Source organism: Saccopteryx bilineata, chromosome 7, assembly GCF_036850765.1.
Source record: "Saccopteryx bilineata isolate mSacBil1 chromosome 7, mSacBil1_pri_phased_curated, whole genome shotgun sequence".
Taxonomy (NCBI): domain Eukaryota; kingdom Metazoa; phylum Chordata; class Mammalia; order Chiroptera; family Emballonuridae; genus Saccopteryx; species Saccopteryx bilineata.
In genome coordinates this window covers 57,706,826-57,726,777 of record NC_089496.1, presented here as the reverse complement: position 1 = coordinate 57,726,777, position 19,952 = coordinate 57,706,826, and the positions used below count along the sequence as shown (strand labels likewise).

Sequence of the window (19,952 nt, the reverse complement as noted above, 5' to 3'; positions counted from 1 at the left end):
ACCTTCAGTTAAACAGTTAAAAAGCCAAATTAAAATTCCAGAACTGTAAAAGCATTTTAGCTGCTTAACTGCGTTAGCCTACTCCCAGGACCTTCCCTTGATGGCTGGGAGAATGAGCTGAAAACATCTGATTTTTAATCAGCTTCATAATTTTTGAGCAGTCCACCTAGCATTTCCTGGCTGCTGTGAGTGAGGAGCGGGGACCAGGCTCCCTAAGTCCTCACAAGCTGCTGGAGCTGGCAGACCAGTGGCGCCCAGGCCTGGCCTCAGGCCCTCCTGCCGTCCCTCAAGGTGCTCAGCTGGAAGCCCGGTGGCTCACCCTGAGCGCTCACCTCCAGCAGAGCCTCCTGTACTCAGCAGGCGATATTTTCTCCAGTGTGTTCAGGTGCTGGGGACCCTGTGTGCTCTTGTGAGTGACAAACAGACTTTCATCTCTTACTGTCCTTTGGTTCATGTCTTCTGTTTGCACTGTATTCTTAAGAGGCTAAAAATTACAGCAGTCCCCTCTTATCTGCGGGGTACATTCCAGAACCCCCAGTGGTGAACCCATGTACTCTTTTCTCCTACGCACACACCTGTGACAAGTATAATTTATAAATAAGGCATAGTGAGAGAGTAACAACCAACAATGAAGTAACTATAACAATACACTGAAGTAGAAGTTCCATGAATGTGGTCTCTCTCTCAGAACTGAAATGACTAATGGGCATGAATTGGTGGACAGAGGGATGACTCACTTCCCAGGCAGGACGAGGTGGGCAGCTCCAGGCTCCATCATGCTGCTGAAAGCCGCGTGCAACTGGAGACTAACAAACTGCTTATTTCTGGAAGTTTCCATGTAATATATTTGGGCATGATTGACTGGGGATAACTGAACCCACCAGTGAGGGTGTGCTGCTGTACAGGTGAAAGTAAAAGCATCCGCCCACCCCATACCCAGAGTGAGCAAGTGTTGCCTCTAGCCTTTGTCACAGATGGTGTGTTTGTAGGTCGCCCCTTGACATGGTCCTGTCTCTTGATTCTGAGGACTGAAGGAGAAAAACAGTCTTCGTTTCTCACCTTAAGCAGAGCATCAGCCTTTGCAGAACCTGGTTGTTCAGTCTTAGAGCCTCTGGCTCCGAGGTCTTGATGGGAGCCGTTCCCACCTGAGCAGGGTCCCTGCATCCTTTCTGAGTCACAGTTCTTGCCGTCTACTTCAAAGGAAGTGTTGCTGGCCTTCCCGGGGCAGGAAGCAGCTGCAGGGACAGTGGCCATGCTCTGACCACTGAGCCCTCAGCCTTGTAAACCCTCTTACCAAGAACCTCTCTGACCCATCCTGCTGGCCCCTGCCCCCAGGTGACCACTCGGGAGAGGAAGGTGTTTGGTGGTTTTCAGTGTGGCCAGGAGGGCCACCAGTGCGGGAGACAGGCGCGCACTGGGCGTGCAGCTGAGTTGTGTTCTTGGGCTGACACGGACCCGCCTCTCACTCTAGATTCTAGAATCTGCAAGAGTGAAAGAATCTGCACCCTAAAGTCTTGAGGGTTCAGATCTAGTCTGCTGAGGAATGAGAATCAATCTTTCATCTTGTCCCTTTTTTTCCCCCAACGTATCCAGATTTGATGGACTCCTTCCCAGGAGACATGTGTCGGCCACTTCTGTGGGAGGAGAAAGGGGGTCTCAGACACTGCCCCCAGTTGCCTTCCCCCACACCAGGCCAGCTGTTGACCATAGTAGCCCCACCTTGTCACCACCCTGTCCTCCTTCATTGTCTGTCTGTGACAGTGTCTGTGCTTCCCTGACTGCTGCGGAGTGTGGGGGGTTGGGTCTCTGAACTAACTCTCACCTGTCTTTTTCCTCCTGCGCTTCCCCACGCTCCCCTGCTCTCAGACCTTGCCGTTTTCCAGGAACGACTTCGAGTGCTAACAGTGGGAGGTATGGAAACCGAGCCTTCTTCCTGGGAGCTGAGGACAGCCTTGGACAGAATGTGCAGCTTCTCCTAGCATGCCCTTGGGGGAAGTTGACACCTCTGTCAGGTGTTCTGAAGTTTGTTAATTGTTTGGAAATGTTTCCCCTTCACTCAGTTGTGACCTAGCAGGTAGAGCTGCTTCTCTGTCATTTCTGTCCTTCCATTCTGTGTCCTGGAGCACCTCCACCTCACGTGTGCACCTCCCCGCGCTGCTCCCTCCTGTGCAGGGCCTCAGGTGCCTCTGCCCTCACAGTGCCGAGGTCACGTTGCATTCTGCATGTGCACTCCTTCCTGCCCCTGTGCTGGGCCCTCAGCTGGACTCTGCATTCTCTCAGATTCTGCCTCTTGGGCATTGGTGATAAGACTTCCCATTTGTCCCAGGTATTGATAAAAACTGCATGGAGTGAGGGCCCCTTAATGACCCTGGACTCTGGGCAGAGCACCTTCAGGGAATCCAGAATGGGGTGCTGGGGGTCCTTGCCTGTTGTTGCTCACTGTGGCTAGTCTCCCACACCTGGCCTCTCTCAATGCTCATTTTCCTCCATCTTGCTATTAATGGCTCTGAGGCTCTAGGTGTTCTTTTGTTTTTGAGAGGGAGGGAGAGGAAGACAGGGAGGGAGGAGAAAGGTGAGAGGCATCAATTTGTGGTTGCTTGTTCATTGATTACTTCTCACAGGAGCCTTGAGGCAGGCAGGAGGGCTCCAACCGAGCCAGTGACCCCTTGCTCAAGCCAGTGACCTTGGGGTTTCCAGCTGGGGACCTCAGTGTCTGGGGTTGATGCTCTATCCACTGCACCACCACGTCAGGTTGTGAGGCTCTAGTTTTGATTAAACTTATTTTATTTTGATGTAATTATAGATTCATAGTCAGTTGTTAGGAATAACAGAGCATGTGCCTCTCAGCCAGTTCCACAGTGGTCACACCTTGTCACCCAGCAGGGGCTTGCAGTGACATGTCTATCCCCACAGGGTCCATCCTGCTGTCCTCTGTAGACACCATTCCCCCCTGCCCACCCCCGTGTGTGACCCCTGGCAGTCACTGTCCGTTTCTCTGTCATTTCCAGAAGGTTATACTGATAAAATCACCATATGTAATATTTGGAAATGGCACTTGCCAATCAGCCTGATTTTCTAGAGTTTCACTTGTGCTGTTTTCTAACGCTTTGTTCCTGACTCTGGCCACCGTGGTTTTAGCTGCTCAGTTGTTGAAGCTGATTAGTGGGTGTTTTGCAGAGCAGAAGTTAAATTCTGACGAGTCCAGTGGGTCCGTCTTGTGGGTCCTGCTTTTGGTGTCAAGTCTAAGCACGCTTTCCCTTGTGTTCGATCCCGAAGATGTTCTGTGTATTTGTCTGAAGGTTTTCCAGCTTTGGATTTATATTTAGATCTATGATCCATTTTGAGTTAATTTCTAAAATGTGAAGGATTTTATTTGTTTGGAGGGGCTGCCTATGAATGTTGATGGCTGTAGCACCGTAAACTGAAAACAGTCTTTCCTTCACTGACTTCTGGATTTCTGTGGAAAATCAGCTGGGCTCTTCTGGGTGGGGGGTCCCATCTGTGGGGGTCCCGTCTACATCCCTACTGGTGCCACCTGGTGTTCACTACTGTCACTGCTGTACTCTGTCTCAGATTTGCATTGCTTTCTCCGGCCTTTGTCTTCCCATATAAATTTCAGAACAAGTTTGTTTTCTTTAACTTTTTATTTATTGATTTGAGAGAGAAATAGAGCAACATGGATTTGTTGTTCCTCTTATTTATGTATTCATTGGTTGATTCCTGTGTGTGCCTGACCAGGAGTCAAACCGGAACTTGGGTGTATAGGACGCTCAGACCAGAGGAGCAACCAGCCAGGCAAGCTTGCTTTTGTTTACAGAAAGTCTTGCTGACACTTCGGTAGAAATGTGTGGGGCTCTGGGGAGACAGTTCCTCTCTTTCAGCTCTGGAAAGTGGGCTGCCACTTCCTTCTGGCTTCGGGGCTGCCTTTTTTATTTTTAAGGTTTTATTTATTGATTTTACAGAGAGAAGGGAGAGGGGGACGAGAAGCATCAACTCATAGTTGTTTCACTTGAGTTGTTCATTGATTGCTTGTCGTATGTGCTTTGACCAGACAAGTGCAGTTTTGAACTGGCGACCTCAGCATTCCAGGTCCACACTCTACCCACTGCGCCCCCACGGGTCCAGGGCTTCCGATTAGAAATCCTCCGTCACCTGAGCTGTTTTTCCCTCCAAGTGTCATTTTACTGTGTCTGCTTTCAAGACTTTTTTTAATTTTATTTTCAGATGTTTAACTAGGGCGTTTTGGTGTGGGTTTCTTTGAGTTTCTCCCGTGAGTTCACTCGGCTTCTTCAGACTTGTGGATTTGTCTTTTGCCACATTTGGGAAGTTTTATGCCATTTTTTTCCAAGCTGCCCTCTTTCTGTGCTCGCTCTTGTGAGATCTGTGATAGTGTCACACATCTCCACAGCTTTCTTCCTTCTCTCCTCCGTGTGCTCTCTCCTTTCCAGATTGGTTCATTTCTGAAACGAACCATCTCATTGGTTCATTTCTACCTTCGAGGTCACAACTGGTCCTCTGTTCTTGGTTCTGCCAGAGCCCACCCATTGAGTGGTGATCTGAGCCATGATATTTTGCAGTTTCTAAGTTTCCCTTTAGGTTCTTCTTTGTGTCTTCAGTGTTTTGTTTTCTGCAGACTTTTTTTTTTTTTCCCGAGTCTTATCTTTTTTCATTTGTCCCTGTCATGTTCCAGTTGCTGCTGAAACTATGTGATACTAGCTCCTTAAGAATCTAATCAGATAATTCCGAGGTCTGTGCCCCTCTGGTGTCTGTTGATTATATTGTTCGATCTGACATATTCCTCGTTCTTGTTTAAGTGATTGCTTTTGAAACCAGCACGCTTGGGGTTAGGAGACCTAGAATCTTACTGGTGTCTGTTACAGTAGTCTTCTCTGAACACCACTCTGGTGGGAGGCCCCTGAGTTCCTCCCAGGTGGGGATGAATGTCCTGGACGGGGGAGTGGGCAGGCACATTACCTCCCAGAGCAGATGGAAATTTGGGCCTTTTCCGAAACCATGGAGGTCACAGGTCGGAGGACACTGCAGGATAGCCTGGGTGGGGGTGGGGCTGCAGTGTATGCTGGTGTTTAGTGGAACCAAACAGCTCTGTCTGTGCAGCCAGGCTGCCCTCTCCTGGTCCTTTAGCAAGAGCTGCTTCTGTTGGGGTTTGTCTGTCTGCACCTGGAGGAGTTCCAGGGTGCAGGTTCTTGGCTCCCAGTCGGGGATGTGGGAGCCCAGGAGTAAACCCAGTGCTGCCAGCTGGTCAGCTGCTTTCCACTTTCCAGAGTCGCCTGACTTGTGGTTTCTGGGGTCTTGGTTGCACTTAGCGGGCAGCAGGGAGGAGAGAGTCTTCTCCACCTTCCTGGAAGCTGACCCTGTAGATTTGATTTCTCAAAGGACCCAAGAACTTGGGAGTGGGACCAATAGTTAGGAGGTTCAGAGACCGATCAGTTCAGAGGGTGGAAGTGAAGAGCCACCGACTCGAGGCTTGCAGGCTCCTCGTGCTGAAAGGTCGTGGCAGCCAGGTCCCCGCGGATCTCCCTGGTCAGCCCTACAATCCCGGGGTCCTCCCAGAGTACGCATAGGCACTCTGCTTCTCTGAGGCCCTGCGGGAGCGTTCTGTGAGGACACTCAGCTAGGAGAGGTGCCCCCACATGATTCCAGTTTTACTCTGGAAACACCGTGAGCTGGGCTGATGGCCAGAGCCAGGCAGTTCACCAGACACATATGATGGGCAGCCCTCACTCTTGGTGGAGTGGCAGCTGGGAGCAGTGCCGAGCTTCACCAGCCCCTCCCACACCACTGCAGGGAAGCAGCCAGCAAAAGGGTTTGGGAAACGTAGGCTTTGCTCTGAAGCGCTAGACAAACAAGGCTGCAGTTCCTGAGCCAGCTGGAAGGGGAGCATCGGAGAGATCCCTGGCCACCGTGACCAGTGAGCTGGTTTTCAGGTTGGAGCCTGGAAATTGTACATTTTTACCAACCTCCTAGGGGTTCAGATACACGGTCTGTTTCCCAAGCCGGGAAACAGGCCTCTGTCCTTGTGGGTGGGAACCCACCTGCCAGTATCCCTGGACAGTTCTCTGAGCCTGCCCTTGGAAGCCAGCACACTGTTCCTGAGAGAGCCGGTCCCTCACGTCCCATCAGCTCGAGGAGGAAGCAGCAGTGACTGGTCAGTTAGTGAGCACCTGTCCAGCCAGTGGCTGTCAGCTAGTGAGCCATCAGTAGGCAGAGATGTCAGTATTGGACCAGGAGAGTGGGTCCCGAATGTGCAGACTGGGGACCCCCAGGAGAAGGGATGGCTGTGGGACCCTCGCTGTGCTACCCAGCTGCTTTCCCGCAGACCAATCGGCTTCTTGGTGACTGTCCCTCACTTCTCAGTCTCCTGGCTTCCTGTCAATCACCGCATACAGACGTTATCACCGTATAAGACACAGACCTGTTCTATACCAGTTCCTCATTTTCTACTTGAATTTCCTCTTTTACTATTTTTCACTTGATTTCTGATTGACTTACCCAGTGCCTTTAAAACCAAAATTGGTTGGTGTCTTTGGGACCTTGAAAAACGTTTTTCTCTAAATTATGAATAATTGATGCACTGGACAAATATATGCTTATATCAATTTTATTCTCATTTACCTATGATACCCAGTAATATTCTCAGCTTCCATTTGTTGCTAAATCTGTGTTTCTAGCTGTAAAATGTTATTTTCATATATATCAGAGGTTTTTATGGTTTTTCCTTCTCTTTTCTCTCCTCTGGGGAGTCCCTTTCCCCTCTCCGTAAACTGTGGTCCCCGTGTGCCTGTGCCCGTCTCTCCTCGCCCCGCAGGGTTCTACGGCCTGGATGAGTCTGACCTCGACAAGGTCTTCCACCTGCCGACCACCACCTTCATCGGGGGGCAGGAGTCAGCGCTTCCTCTGCGGGAGATCATCCGGCGGCTGGAGGTGAGCAATTGCATGCTCTCTGGAAAAGCCTGGGTTGGCCGGAGTCATCCCGGATAGGTAGAGTTTTTCTTATCCTATATATAGTTTAAATGTAAAGAAAAGGGAACTCTTACTACTATCTTACAGATAAAAATGTATGGTTTTCATTTTTACAACCAACCACAGAAAGAAAACATTTCTGTGGGTTCTAATCCCAGTGGGTGTTCATTTCAGATGCGAGAGGTCCCTGGTGCGTACGCATGAGCCCAGGGTGCCCGGCCGTAACCAGCTTGCTCACCCTCCAGTGTCTACCTTCCCTCTTCCTCTCGGGCCTTGGCGGGCACTGAGCACGCGCGGCACCCTCTGCAGGCTCACACACACACAGCCGTCTCTGCCCGCACGGGGCTCCTGGTGCATCTGAAAGGGAGGCCTGGCCATTCCTAGCCTGTCCTGAGCGGGCGTTGATCCGTGCTGTGTGTGCAACAGATGGCCTACTGCCAGCACATCGGGGTGGAGTTCATGTTCATCAATGACCTGGAGCAATGCCAGTGGATCCGGCAGAAGTTTGAGACACCCGGGGTCATGCAGTTCACCAGCGAGGAGAAGCGCACCCTCCTGGCCAGACTCGTGCGGTCCACCAGGTGGGGACAGTGCGCTCAGGGCGTGTCCTTCACCCAGGGTGGGGCTCTGGCCCCTCGGGAGCGGGAGCGGGAGCGGGTCGGACCTGCGACTGCTCTTCAGGGCGGCTTGGTCCCCATCAGGTTTGAGGAGTTCCTGCAGCGGAAGTGGTCTTCCGAGAAGCGCTTTGGGCTGGAGGGCTGCGAGGTGCTGATCCCCGCCCTCAAGACCATCATTGATAAGTCGAGCGAGAACGGCGTGGACTACGTGATCATGGGGATGCCGCACAGGTGCCTGCCCACCCCCGTGGTGCTCTCACCCCCTCAGCACCCCTGCCCCAGGGTACCCGTCGTCCCAGCACCCCCTCGCCTTGCAGTCCCTGTCAGGCCAGGACCATGTGTGGTTCCACACGGACGTGGGGCCTTGTGCCACACATCACTTAAGTGAAACTGAATGCCCCGTCAGGGTCACAGCAGAGGGAGACTGCGTGCCGCCCAGCTGTGGTCTCAGCACCTCTCGGGCAGCAAACTAAAGTGCTGCCTGTCCCTCGGGGGAGGTCGGGGCGCCTGGGGGGCTGCTCAGGCCCTGCTGACCCGTGTACTCCAGGGGGCGGCTGAACGTGCTGGCGAACGTCATCAGAAAGGAGCTGGAGCAGATCTTCTGCCAGTTCGACTCAAAGCTGGAGGCTGCCGATGAGGTGAGGCCTGGTGTCCTGTAGGAATGTCCAGTGCGGCTCAGCCCGCACGGCACCCTGGCTGTACCAGTTTCTCGGGGAAGACTTGCCAGGAGCTAGAACCTTCCACACCATCCACGAAGCAAGCGGCCAAGGGCCAACCTCTGGGAGGATCAGAGGCCTGGCAGCCCCCACGTCTCCCCAGCCCCTGGGTGGGAGCTTCCAGTGGGTTGTGGGAACGGAAGGGACACGGCAGGGCTGTCACATGCTTCTTGTCCTCAGGGCTCTGGAGACGTGAAGTACCACCTGGGCATGTACCACCGGCGGATCAACCGTGTGACCGACAGGAACATCACCCTGTCGCTGGTGGCCAATCCTTCCCACCTGGAGGCTGCCGACCCTGTGGTGATGGGCAAGACCAAGGCTGAGCAGTTTTACTGCGGGGACACCGAGGGGAAGAAGGTACAGCACCAGGGCCGGGACGGCGCGTCGCCCTGGGCACGTTAGGGAGGTCTGCCGCAGGCCTGGGCAGGGCGGTGCTGGGACACCCACCCCGGGGCCACTCTCAGCGCCCCCGTGTCTGCAGTGCAGCTGTCACGGTGGACAGAGCTGCTGTCACCGAGCGGGTGGGGAGAGTCTCTCCAGGCGAAGGGGGCACTGAGAGTGGACAGGTGGTGCCTGTGGAGCCACAGTTTCCAGGTGGGTGGTGTGACGACCCAGCGCCAGTGGCTGGCTGTGTATACAACCCCTCACGACTGTGACCACTGCCGTGTCTAACAGATCACGATCTCAAAGCCACACAGGCAGGAAAACCGTGTTTGCCAGCATGGGTGTGCGTTCTGGGGGTGCAAGGTTGGCAGCACGACCCTGCTTCTAGCTCCCACTCTCCCCAGAAAGGTCGTGCGGAAGCCAGGAGCACGCAGTGGGGGGGCGAGCTGATACGGGGCTTCAGCAGGGGCCGTGGGGAGCTGTGTTCAGCGTCCAGGGGAGTGAGAGGCAGTCACACCTCATCCACAGGGCAGGGAGTCATGTCTGACTGGAGAACGCAGGAGCTGGGCAGGCAGGCAGGCAGGAAGTTCTCTGAGGTGCACGATGGGGTGAGGATCGAGGGTCAGACTAGGGGTGGGACCCAGGGTCAGCTTACAGGGCTGTAGCTGGAAACACTGGAGTCTGCTAGTCCTGTGCTCGGAGCGGGACAAGAGGAGCTGGCATCAGAGGTGATGGGCGCTGGGCTGGGCAGTTTTGAGAGCAGGCTGGGGTCTGCACTGATGGACAGATGGACACCCACCACAGAGCAGGTGTGGCCAGCAGGGAGGACGGCAGGCCTGGAGGCCTGGACAGTGTCACAGAAACTCAAGTGGGCAGCTGACAAGGATGGCGGGGGGTACTGGAGGTGTCGTGGGCAGGCCGTCTGCACAGAGGTTGGAGATCCCGTGTGAACACGACCATGGGCGTGTGTTTTCCAGCCTGCACTGTGGGGGCCTGGAGAGGCTCTCCGGGTGAGCAGGCAACACCCGGGCTGGATTCAGGGTGCCGTCTGCAGGGACCAGGCTCCAGGACAGAGGTCCGATCGTGAGCTGGGGTCCTGGGGCAGGGTCTCACAGGACCCTGGAGACAATATGTATGGGGGGAAGGGGCACTGGGTTCCGCACATGGAGGTTCTCCAGGCACTGCCGCTGTCATCACCAAGGAGATAGGGTGAGTTTAAAGGGAGAGCAAAGCAGGCCTCCCTGGTGTGGGGCAGGCCACTGTTGAGTCTGGTCACGGGGGACCATCAGGACCCAAGACCCATCGGGATGTGGAGCTGGATGGAACTCAGCAGACGTGGGTGGTGCACACACACCAGCACCCTCTGAGGTCTGGGCCTGCATTGGCTTCCTGGGGGGGGGGGGGTCCTGTGTGTCATGTGCAGGGGTGGTGGCCATCAGCTGCTGGCTGGGAGGGGCTGGGGGTCTTTGTGCTCTTCTGCCACTTTCTTTCTAACTCTGAAATGATCTCAGAAAACGTTTTTGAAAAGTAAATTGTGACTTAATCTCCAGTGTGCCTATGGACATGGTGGTCAGGACCGTGCTGGATTTGCAATCTTCCTTGCATATCTGCAGGTCATGTCCATCCTTCTGCACGGGGACGCTGCATTTGCCGGCCAGGGCATCGTGTACGAGACCTTCCACCTGAGTGACCTGCCATCCTACACAACTCACGGCACTGTCCACGTGGTCGTCAACAACCAGGTAACCAAGTGGGGAAGGCCCCTGACCAGGCCATGGTGCTAGGTTTCTGATTAATTTAGTAATGCCCCTGCCCTTGGCCCCACCCCCAGCCCGCCTGGCCATGCCTCTGATCTTCCCTGCCCCGCCCCCTGGACCCCCAGCTCCTGAGTCCCACGGAGTGGCTAGCCCTACCCACCCCTGGCCAGCCTGTGTTGTGTCCCTTGCAGATCGGCTTCACCACAGACCCTCGCATGGCCCGCTCCTCACCCTACCCCACCGATGTGGCCCGTGTCGTGAACGCCCCCATTTTCCACGTGAACTCTGACGACCCAGAGGCTGTCATGTATGTGTGCAAGGTGGCTGCCGAGTGGAGGAGCACCTTCCACAAGGATGTGGTGGTGGACCTGGTGAGTGGCCGGGCCCTGAGCCCTGGTGTGTGGTCACATGCAGCCCCTCCTGAGGGCATCAAGAGTGTCGGGCCCGGATGAGTCACCTGTGGAGGAGGGTAGTTGGGGTCCTGTCCTGGGACGTCCCCAGGTCCCTCTCGCTCTGTCTCACGTGACAGAGTAACTGTGGTGTGTGCAGGAGAGCGAGACGGGGCCTGATCCTGGAGGAGGTGGACTGAGGTGTCGTGTCGGGAGGGGCCGGTCTGTGCAGAACCCACGCCCTCCACGTGGTCCCTGACACTGGTGTCCCGCTGCCCTCAGGTGTGTTACCGGCGCAACGGCCACAACGAGATGGATGAGCCGATGTTCACGCAGCCACTCATGTACAAGCAGATCCGCAAGCAGAAGCCGGTGCTGCAGAAGTACGCAGAGCTGCTGGTGTCGCAGGGCGTGGTCAACCAGCCCGAGTACGAGGTGCGCAGCCCGGAAGCAGGTGCAAGGGCCAGCGGGCAGTGCTCGCCGGCGCAGTGGCTGGTCCACACGAGGGCTCGCAAAAGACTTCCAGCTGCAGCGTTTCTCTGCAGAACATCTCGGGGTGGGGTGGGGTGCAGCGTCTGAGGACCCACGGAGGAGTGGGGCCTGAGCACTGGGGCACAGGAAGGGGCTTCACATGCTGCTTTGCTGCTGGAGGCGAGTCCCACGCAGAGGAGGGCCTGCCGGCCTGGTGGTTCTGCATGGCGCTGGTGGGAGGCCCGAGCAGGGGCTCAGGGAAAGCGAGGCAGCTGGCCCGGCAGCCTCCTCACAGGTGTGGGAAGGGCAGGTGCTGGCGAGGGCGCTGCTGGGCTCAGTTCTGCCACAGGACAGTGGGCGGGCCGGGGCTCTCCTGAGTGGGGCAGAGTGTGTGGAGGGAAAGCCACCGGGCCACACGCGGCCCGCGCCTGCTCAGAGCACTACTGATGCTGCACTGTGCCCTCCAGGAGGAGATCTCCAAGTACGACAAGATCTGTGAGGAGGCCTTTGCCCGGTCCAAGGACGAGAAGATCCTGCACATCAAGCACTGGCTGGACTCGCCCTGGCCTGGTGAGTGGGGGCATCGCCCACGGACCCTGCGGCCCAGGCCTCTCCACAGCCTCTCATGGGGCAGCTGTGGCCGGGCGTCAGTGCATCCCTTCTGTCCTAGGCTTCTTCACCCTGGACGGGCAGCCCAGGAGCATGACCTGCCCCTCCACGGGCCTGGAAGAGGACATACTGACCCACATTGGGAACGTAGCCAGCTCTGTGCCCGTGGACAACTTCACCATTCACGGAGGTGAGGGCGCTGCACTGACCTTCAGAAGTGTTGGGCAGGTCCAGTGACGAGCGCTGACCAGCACGGGACCCAATCCCCATCCACCACAGTCCCTGCCTTGTCCAAGGCAGGAGCTGGTTGAATGCGGGAGCCCTCTCTCCCCCACCCCCTGCCCAGCATGTCCTTGCTGGCCGCTGCAGAGGAAAGGATGGGCCATCACAGCCTCTCCCTGACCTGGTGCCCACGCGTTCCCTTCCTCACTCTCCTGGCGAGGCTGGCTGGTGACACGGGAGGCCAGGGCTGTCTGGTGAGCACCCATGTCTGCAGGGCTGAGCCGGATCCTGAAAACCCGTGGTGAGATGGTGAAGAACCGGGTCGTGGACTGGGCCCTGGCGGAGTACATGGCCTTCGGCTCCCTGCTGAAGGAGGGCATCCACATCCGGCTGAGCGGCCAGGACGTGGAGCGGGGCACCTTCAGGTGAGGCTGCCGCCCTCGAGGTAGAAGAGGTGGGGGGGGGTGTCAGGTGCTTCTCTTCCATAAGAACACTCCCCAGACACGGTCCTCAGGTCCACCTCGCAGGCCCAGAACACTCTCCTTGCTGGGATGTGGACACCCCTGTGAGGAACAGGGTGTGGGGTCTGCTTGCAGAGCAGAGGCATGGGGTCCTACCTGCTCACCTGTCCTGTCCTACAGCCACCGCCACCACGTGCTGCACGACCAGAACGTGGACAAGAAGACCTGCATCCCCATGAACCACTTGTGGCCCAACCAGGCCCCCTACACCGTGTGTAACAGCTCGTTGTCCGAATACGGGGTCCTGGGTGAGCGAGGCCCCCTCCCCACCCCCCCCTCTCCCCAGCCCATCCTACTCCCACCCCTTCCCTCCTGACACCCCTTTGGCCCCTCAGGCTTTGAGCTGGGCTTTGCCATGGCCAGCCCCAACGCTCTGGTGCTCTGGGAGGCTCAGTTTGGCGACTTCCACAACACGGCCCAGTGTATCATCGACCAGTTCATCTCCCCCGGGCAGGCCAAGTGGGTGCGGCAGAACGGCATCGTGCTGCTGCTGCCCCACGGCATGGAGGGCATGGTGAGCGGGCCGCCCCGCACGTGTGGGGGGGGGGGCACGTGCCAGCAGAGCAGCCACACGGTGTCTTCAGACCACAGACGACAAGCTGTGGCCCTTCTGTTGCAGGGCCCAGAGCACTCCTCGGCCAGGCCCGAGCGTTTCCTGCAGATGTGCAACGATGACCCGGATGTCCTGCCGGTGAGGGGGCGCCTCCTAGGCGTCTGCTGTGTCCTCTGCAGTCTTGGGGGGGGGGGGGGCACTGAGCTGGTGGCCCCAAGTGAGGCCTTCTGAAAGGCAGTGTGGCCACCCTGACTGCCACCGCAGAAGCGTGTCTGGTGCAAACTCGGGCAATGGTAGTGACCCGAGTGACCGGGAGTCGTCTGTCAGGACAGGGCTGGGCAGGGGTGGAACCTGCGTGAGCGCAGGCCAGGCAGCTGTTGTCAGGAGGAGGACTAAAAACGAGGCAAGGCCGTAGTCCCCACACGTCCCCTGAGTGCCCCTTCCTCGCCGCAGAACCTCCAGGAGCCCAACTTCGACATCAGCCAGCTGTACGACTGCAACTGGGTGGTGGTCAACTGCTCCTCGCCCGGCAACTTCTTCCACGTGCTGCGCCGCCAGATCCTCCTCCCCTTCCGGAAGCCGGTCAGTGGGAGGGCGGACACGTGAGCGGGTGGTCGTAGGTGGCGTGCTGACCTTGGAAGACAGATGAAGCCAGCAGGGGCCCCTGAAGCAGGGTGTTAAATGATGAGTGAGCGTGTGTGGGACACACCCCCGGCTGCTACGGGCTGAACAGGCTGAAGTGCCAGGCCAGACTGGCTGCAGGCAGGAGCGCCCCGGAAGGAAGGGGCTCTTTCCTGGGCACAGGGTCGGGGTGCCTGGGGCTCACGGCAGGCTGGATGGGCTCTGGAGAAGTGGACACTGGCCAAGCAGGGCCCAGCCACTAAGGGCAGAGAGAGGGGGACGGGGAAGCTGCATCGTCTGTTTCCCTGAGGGCCTGGTCCATCATCAGCCTGTGGTTCTGTTTTTCAGTTAATCATCTTCACCCCCAAGTCCCTGCTGCGGCACCCGGAGGCCAGGACCAGCTTTGATGAGATGCTTCCAGGTGGGTGCGGGGATGGGCATTTCAGGGGTCTTGGCTGCTGCTTTGTGGGGTTTTGGGGCTCATCCTGTGCCTCTCACTGTAGCCATTGCCACATTTCTGGTCATTGGGTGAACACCACCAAACACAGCACAGATGTCAGAGCTTGTGTGCAAGCTGGTCAAAAGGCGTGTCTCGCGTCTGCCCCGGTCTGAGGCCTTCGCCTGGAGCATCCCGAGGACCCCCTTAGAGGCAGTGAAATGAGTCTGAGCTTAGAGGTCACCCACCACCTGGGCTCTGCTTCTGGAGGCTGGCACAGGTCACCTCCAGGGACAAAGAGGCACCAGGCGGGTAGGACATGCCAGCTAGTCCGCTCACTGGTACGAGGTGAGGCCCCTCACGTCCTCAGGCTCATGGGGCTAGGGGAGCCACCTCCTCCCAGCCGTGGGGTCCCACTAACCATTGTGAAGTGCACAGCTTAGTGGTGTTAGCACATTCACACTGTGCCGCCATCACCACCATCATCTCCAGAACTTCCATCTTCCAAATTGAACCTCTGTCCCCTCCCCTCCCCTCCCCCAGCCCCTGGTTATCACCATCCTCTCTGTCCCTGAGTCTAAGCCCTCTAGGGACCTTCTATAAGAGAGACTGGGCAGTATTGGTCCTGTGTCTGGCTTATTTCACTAGCACGTGTCCTGAAGATTGAGCCACACCGTGGTGTCAGAATGTCCTTCCCTTTTCAGGCAGAAGGGTATTCCACTGTGTGTATCACGTTTGGTGTATACTTCATCTGTCAGGAACACCTGGGTTGTTTTCACTTTTTTGGCTGTTGTGAATAATGCTATGAACATGGTGCACAAACATCTCCTTGAGTCCCTGCTTTTGATTTTTTTTTTGGATAAATACCCAAAGGTGGACTTGCTGGGTCATACAGAGTTTAATTTTAATTTTTCGAGGACTGCCATGCTGTTTTACATAGTGGTTGCACCATTTTACATTCCTAACAGTGTACAAGGTGTCCACCTTTTCTGCATCCAGGCCCACACGTTCTTTTTGTTTGTTTGTTTCTTATGATGGTCGTCCTAATGACCATAAATGGTATCTCTCTGGTTTTGATTTGCATTTCCCTCGTGATTACTTATGTTGAGTATTTTTTCATCTGTTTGTTGGCTATTTGTCTTCTTTGGAGAAATGTCTACTCAAGTCCTTTGTCCATATTTTAATCACTTTTTATTTTGTTGTTGAGTATGTTTGATATTAATACCTTGTTGGATATATGATGTGCAACTGTTTTCTCCTGTATTTGGATGCACAAGATGTTTAAATTTTCATGAAGTCAAGTGTGTCTATTTTTTTTGTTGTTACATGTGCCTTTGATGTCATTTCTAAGAAATCATTGCCAAATCCACTGTTGTAAAGCTGTTGTCCTGTACTTTCTTCTAAGCATTATGTGATTGTAGCTGTATTTTTAAGTCTTTGATCTGTTTTGAGTTAATTTTGGCATATCTAGTAAGGGTCCAGCTCCGTTTGCACGTGTATATCAGTTTTCCCAGCACTATTGAAAAAACTGTCCTTTCCCCTTTGAATGGCCTTGATACTCTTGTCAAAAATCATTTGACCACAGTCTGGCCTGACATGTGGTGGTGCAGTGGATAAAGCGCCGACCTGGGAACACTGAGGTCTCCAGTTCAAAACCCGGTGCTTACCTGGACAAGGCACATATGGGAGTTGATGCTTCCTGCTCCCCCCCCCTTCTCTCTGTCTGTCTCTCTCTCTCTTCTCTTTCTAAAAATGAATAAATTTTTTTAAAATCTAAAAAAAAGAAAAATCATTTGACCACAGTCTGGCCTGACTTGTGGTGGCGCAGTGGATAAAGCGTCAACCTGGAACACTGAGGTCACCGGTTGGAAACCCTGGGCTTGCCTGGTCAAGGCACATACGGGAGTTGATGCTTCCTGCTCCTCCCCTTTTTTCTCTCTTCTCTCTAAAATGAATAAATAAAAATCTAAAAAAAAAAATTTGACTACCTCTTTTCCAAGTTAGATGCCTTTTATTTCCTTTTTTGCCTGATTGCTGGAGCTAGAACTCCCAGTACTGTGTTGAGTGGAGGTGCTGGAGGGGCCCCCAAGCTCTCAGTCTCTGTAACCACTGGCATTATGCTCGCTGTGGGTTTTCCTGTCTGGCCTTTACCATACGGAGGTCGTTTCCTTCTAATCCTAGCATGTTCCCTGTGTTTCACTAAGGGAGGCCTTCATTTTTGGAGGTGGCTTCCCAAAGTCCACCTTTCCCCAGGGTCACCATCCCATCCGTGAGCTTCTGACCATGTGCTGTGGTTGTGTAGGAAGTAGTATCAATGTCTGAGCTCCAGAGGGTCTGAGCAGAGTGGTCATGGGATGTCTCCTAGCGCTGCTGCTGCCTGAAGTCTGAGAAGGGCTGTTCTGAAGGATGCGCTGGGCCACCTGCCCTCCGAGGCTTGCCTCGCCCGCCAGCCGTTACCTCCCTGTGCTTCCCGAGTCTCTCGGTCTGGAGAACTCAAGGGCATCGGTGGGTGGCAGGAGGGGCCATCGCTGACTCTCAGAGCCACATGTTCTGGGTCAGCCCTGGCACCACCTGCTGTGTGGGCTCTCGCCATCCTGGGTGGGCCCAGCGTCCTCAGCCAAGTCTGGGGATTCTCTTGTAGGAACCCACTTCCAGCGGGTGATCCCAGAGGATGGCCCTGCAGTCCAGAACCCAGAAAGCGTCAAGAGACTTCTGTTCTGTACTGGCAAGGTGTACTACGACCTCACCCGCGAGCGCAAAGCGCGGAACATGGTGGACCAGGTGGCCATCACGAGGATCGAGCAGGTGCAGGCAGGCGGTGCCACAGCCGATGCGTCCCTCCCCGGGCACCGGGGCCCGGAGCCCCCCTCCGGTACCCTCACCTGACGGAGCCCCTCTCTCCCCAGCTGTCGCCGTTCCCCTTCGACCTGCTGCTGCAGGAGGTGCAGAAGTACCCCAACGCCGAGCTGGCCTGGTGCCAGGAGGAGCACAAGAACCAGGGCTACTACGACTACGTGAAGCCCCGGCTGCGGACCACGATCAGCCGTGCCAAGCCCGTGTGGTAGGCCGCAGCCCCCATGGGGACTGGAGGGGAGGGAGGACACAGTCCCGGGGTGACCTTGCCATCGCCGTCTGCCCCACCCAGGTATGCCGGCCGGGACCCGGCGGCCGCTCCCGCCACGGGGAACAAGAAGACCCACCTCACGGAGCTGCAGCGCCTGCTGGACACAGCCTTTGACCTGGACGCCTTCAAAAACTTCTCGTAGATGCTGCCTGGCCGCTGGTCTGCTGGCCTCCATGTCCACCACTGCCCTCGCTTCTCAAGAATACATAGTGCCTCAGTGCTGCCCACGCCTCTGCCCGTGCGCCACCTGCACACTCCCCGCGCTCAAGTAGGAATCAGGCCGCCGCCTCACAAGGCCACCGCTCCCTGGCTCCACGGCTTCCGTCCTCTGCGCAGCCTTTGCTGAGGCCACGGGTGGAGGGGAGAGAACCTGCAGGTGTCCTGGGAGGGGTGGCCAGCTCCAACCCCAGCTTCACCCTACCCAGCAAGGGGTCCTGCACCTGCAGGAGGCGGGTTCCTCTTCCTGCGTGGGGCCCCAGGCACCGTGCAGGAGCCATGGTCTTCAGAGCCCCTGCAGGGTGGGTGGGCGGCAGGGGGCGACCTAAGCCTGCCTGGCACAGAGAGGGCCGGTCTGCCCTCTGCAGCGTCCACTTCACCTCTCAGAGGGTCTAGGCCATGCGTGGGGCCCAAGGGTGGATGGTCAGGAGGTTCCACTTGGCCCCACAACCAGGGCACGGCTGCTGGTCTGGGTCCTGCTCTCTGGTCACCCTGTACCTCGGTCCCCTGCACAGCCCAGACTTCTTTGTCCCTTTCACACAGTGGAGACCTGGAGCATTCTCTCTCTGCTGGCCAAAGCCGTTCGGGGGGGGGGGCAGGGGGGGCGGGGGTCTCCCATCACCTGTCCCAGGGACAGATCTGATTTATTTATTTTGGTTAAAAAAAAAAAAGCAAAACAACTTTGCTTTGCATTTGGCTTGACTCATAAACTAAGTTATCCATGGGCCTGTTTGCGAGTCATTCTTCGCACCTGCCTTCTCCCCTGAAGCAGAGGCCTCTACCCTGCCCTCAGTGCATGCTGACCTCGTGCCGAGTGCCCACAGGCCCGCCACCCTCTCCTTCCTGCCTCGTCTCCATGATCCACGCACGTCTTGCCAGGTGCCCTCCCACTCCATGTAAAAACGTGCTCTTGGGTCTGTACTTGACCAGGTGTGCCTCATGGGTCCCCCAGCACATCTGTTGTAGGTTAGCACCCCCACCCAGAAGCCCAAGCAGCTCTGGAGGGGAGCTGGCCACACTAGCAGGTCACCATCCTCCATGGGGTCCATTGTCTCCTCTTAAGAGTCCCAATCTGCCTGGCCAGGCGGTGGCGCAGTGGATAGAGCATCGGTCTGGGATGCAGAAGACCCAGGTTCGAGACCCCAAGGTCACCAGCTTGAGCACAGGTTCATCTGGTTTGAGCAAAAGCTCACCAGCTTGGACCCAAGGTCGCTGGCTCGAGCAAGGGGTTACTCCGTCTGCTGAAGGCCTGTGGTCAAGGCACATATGAGAAAGCAATCAATGAACAACTAAGGCCTCACGATGAAAAACTGATGATTGATGCTTCTCATCTCTCCGTTCCTGTCTGTCTGTCCCTCTCTGACTCTGTCTCTGTCCCTGTAAAAAAAAAAAAAAAAGAGTCCCAATCTGCCTGACCAGGCGGTGGTGCAGTGGATAGAGCGTCGGACTGGGATGTGGAGGACCCATGTCCGAGACCTCGAGGTTACCAGCTTGAGCGCGGGCTCATCTGGTTTGAGCAAAAGCTCAAGAGTCCCAATCTTGGGCCTACAACAGGCCAGCTTAAAGCCTTGGGGGTGGGGGCACAGGGAGCACGGAGGGAGTGCTCAGGGGAAATCCTGGGTATGGACGTGGGGCACCCTCCAGTATCACGGCCCCCTGGCAGTCATCCTGTCCTTTATACCAGTGGTTTTCAACTGCCGATCCTCGAGAAATTTAGTGCCGGTCTGCAGATAAACTTTCTACATCTTTTGCAGACTGGCACCGGCCTATAGACTGGTTATTGGAAACAGCTGGCCTAGGCCACACCTGGGTCCCTTGTCCTTGAAGCCTCTTCAGAATCTTCAACTTGCCCAGTGTGCTCCCTGTGGCTTGCCCCTCAGACTTCCAGTCCTGGTGTGACGGGGGCCATGTGCAGGCAGGTCCTCCTGAGTGTGCCCAGAACCAGCACACTCCCTGAGTGTAACTGAGCAGCTGTCCGGGTCCTGTGCTCTGCCTGAGTTAGGGATAGGGGAAAGTACATTAGCCTGACTGGTGGTGGCACAGTAGATAGGGCGTTGACTTGAGACACTGAGGACCCAGGTTCGAAACCCCAAGGTCACTGGCTTGAGTGTGGGCTCATCAGCTTTAGTGCGGGGTTGCCCACTTGAGTGTGGGATCATAGACATCACAGACGTGACCCCATGGTTGCTGGCTTGAGCTCAAAGGCCGCTGGCTTGAGCAAGGGGTCACTGGCTTGGCTGAAGACCCCCCAGCCAAGGCACATATGAGAAGTAGTCAATGAACAACTGGTTCCACAACTATGAGTTGATGCTTCTCGTCTCTCTTCCTGTCT

At 56.1% G+C, this 19,952-nt stretch overlaps 1 protein-coding gene across 2 annotated transcripts in view; it reads left to right on the top strand.

Annotated features, from left to right (window-relative positions):
- The window catches only part of OGDH (oxoglutarate dehydrogenase), a 47,490-nt gene extending 29,145 nt beyond the window's left edge, over positions 1-18,345 (top strand). For both annotated transcript variants that reach the window (XM_066238222.1, XM_066238221.1), the window contains exons 5-23: positions 6,827-6,942; positions 7,408-7,562; positions 7,683-7,829; positions 8,146-8,236; positions 8,495-8,674; positions 10,315-10,443; positions 10,650-10,829; positions 11,130-11,282; positions 11,786-11,888; positions 11,989-12,117; positions 12,424-12,574; positions 12,791-12,918; positions 13,006-13,184; positions 13,290-13,361; positions 13,677-13,805; positions 14,193-14,265; positions 16,922-17,085; positions 17,187-17,341; positions 17,426-18,345. In XM_066238222.1, the coding sequence (XP_066094319.1) occupies positions 6,827-6,942; positions 7,408-7,562; positions 7,683-7,829; positions 8,146-8,236; positions 8,495-8,674; positions 10,315-10,443; positions 10,650-10,829; positions 11,130-11,282; positions 11,786-11,888; positions 11,989-12,117; positions 12,424-12,574; positions 12,791-12,918; positions 13,006-13,184; positions 13,290-13,361; positions 13,677-13,805; positions 14,193-14,265; positions 16,922-17,085; positions 17,187-17,341; positions 17,426-17,546 (2,555 nt within the window). In that variant the 3' untranslated portion in view covers positions 17,547-18,345. The remainder of the gene's footprint in view (positions 1-6,826; positions 6,943-7,407; positions 7,563-7,682; positions 7,830-8,145; positions 8,237-8,494; positions 8,675-10,314; positions 10,444-10,649; positions 10,830-11,129; positions 11,283-11,785; positions 11,889-11,988; positions 12,118-12,423; positions 12,575-12,790; positions 12,919-13,005; positions 13,185-13,289; positions 13,362-13,676; positions 13,806-14,192; positions 14,266-16,921; positions 17,086-17,186; positions 17,342-17,425) is intronic.
- The last annotated feature ends 1,607 nt before the right edge of the window (positions 18,346-19,952 follow it).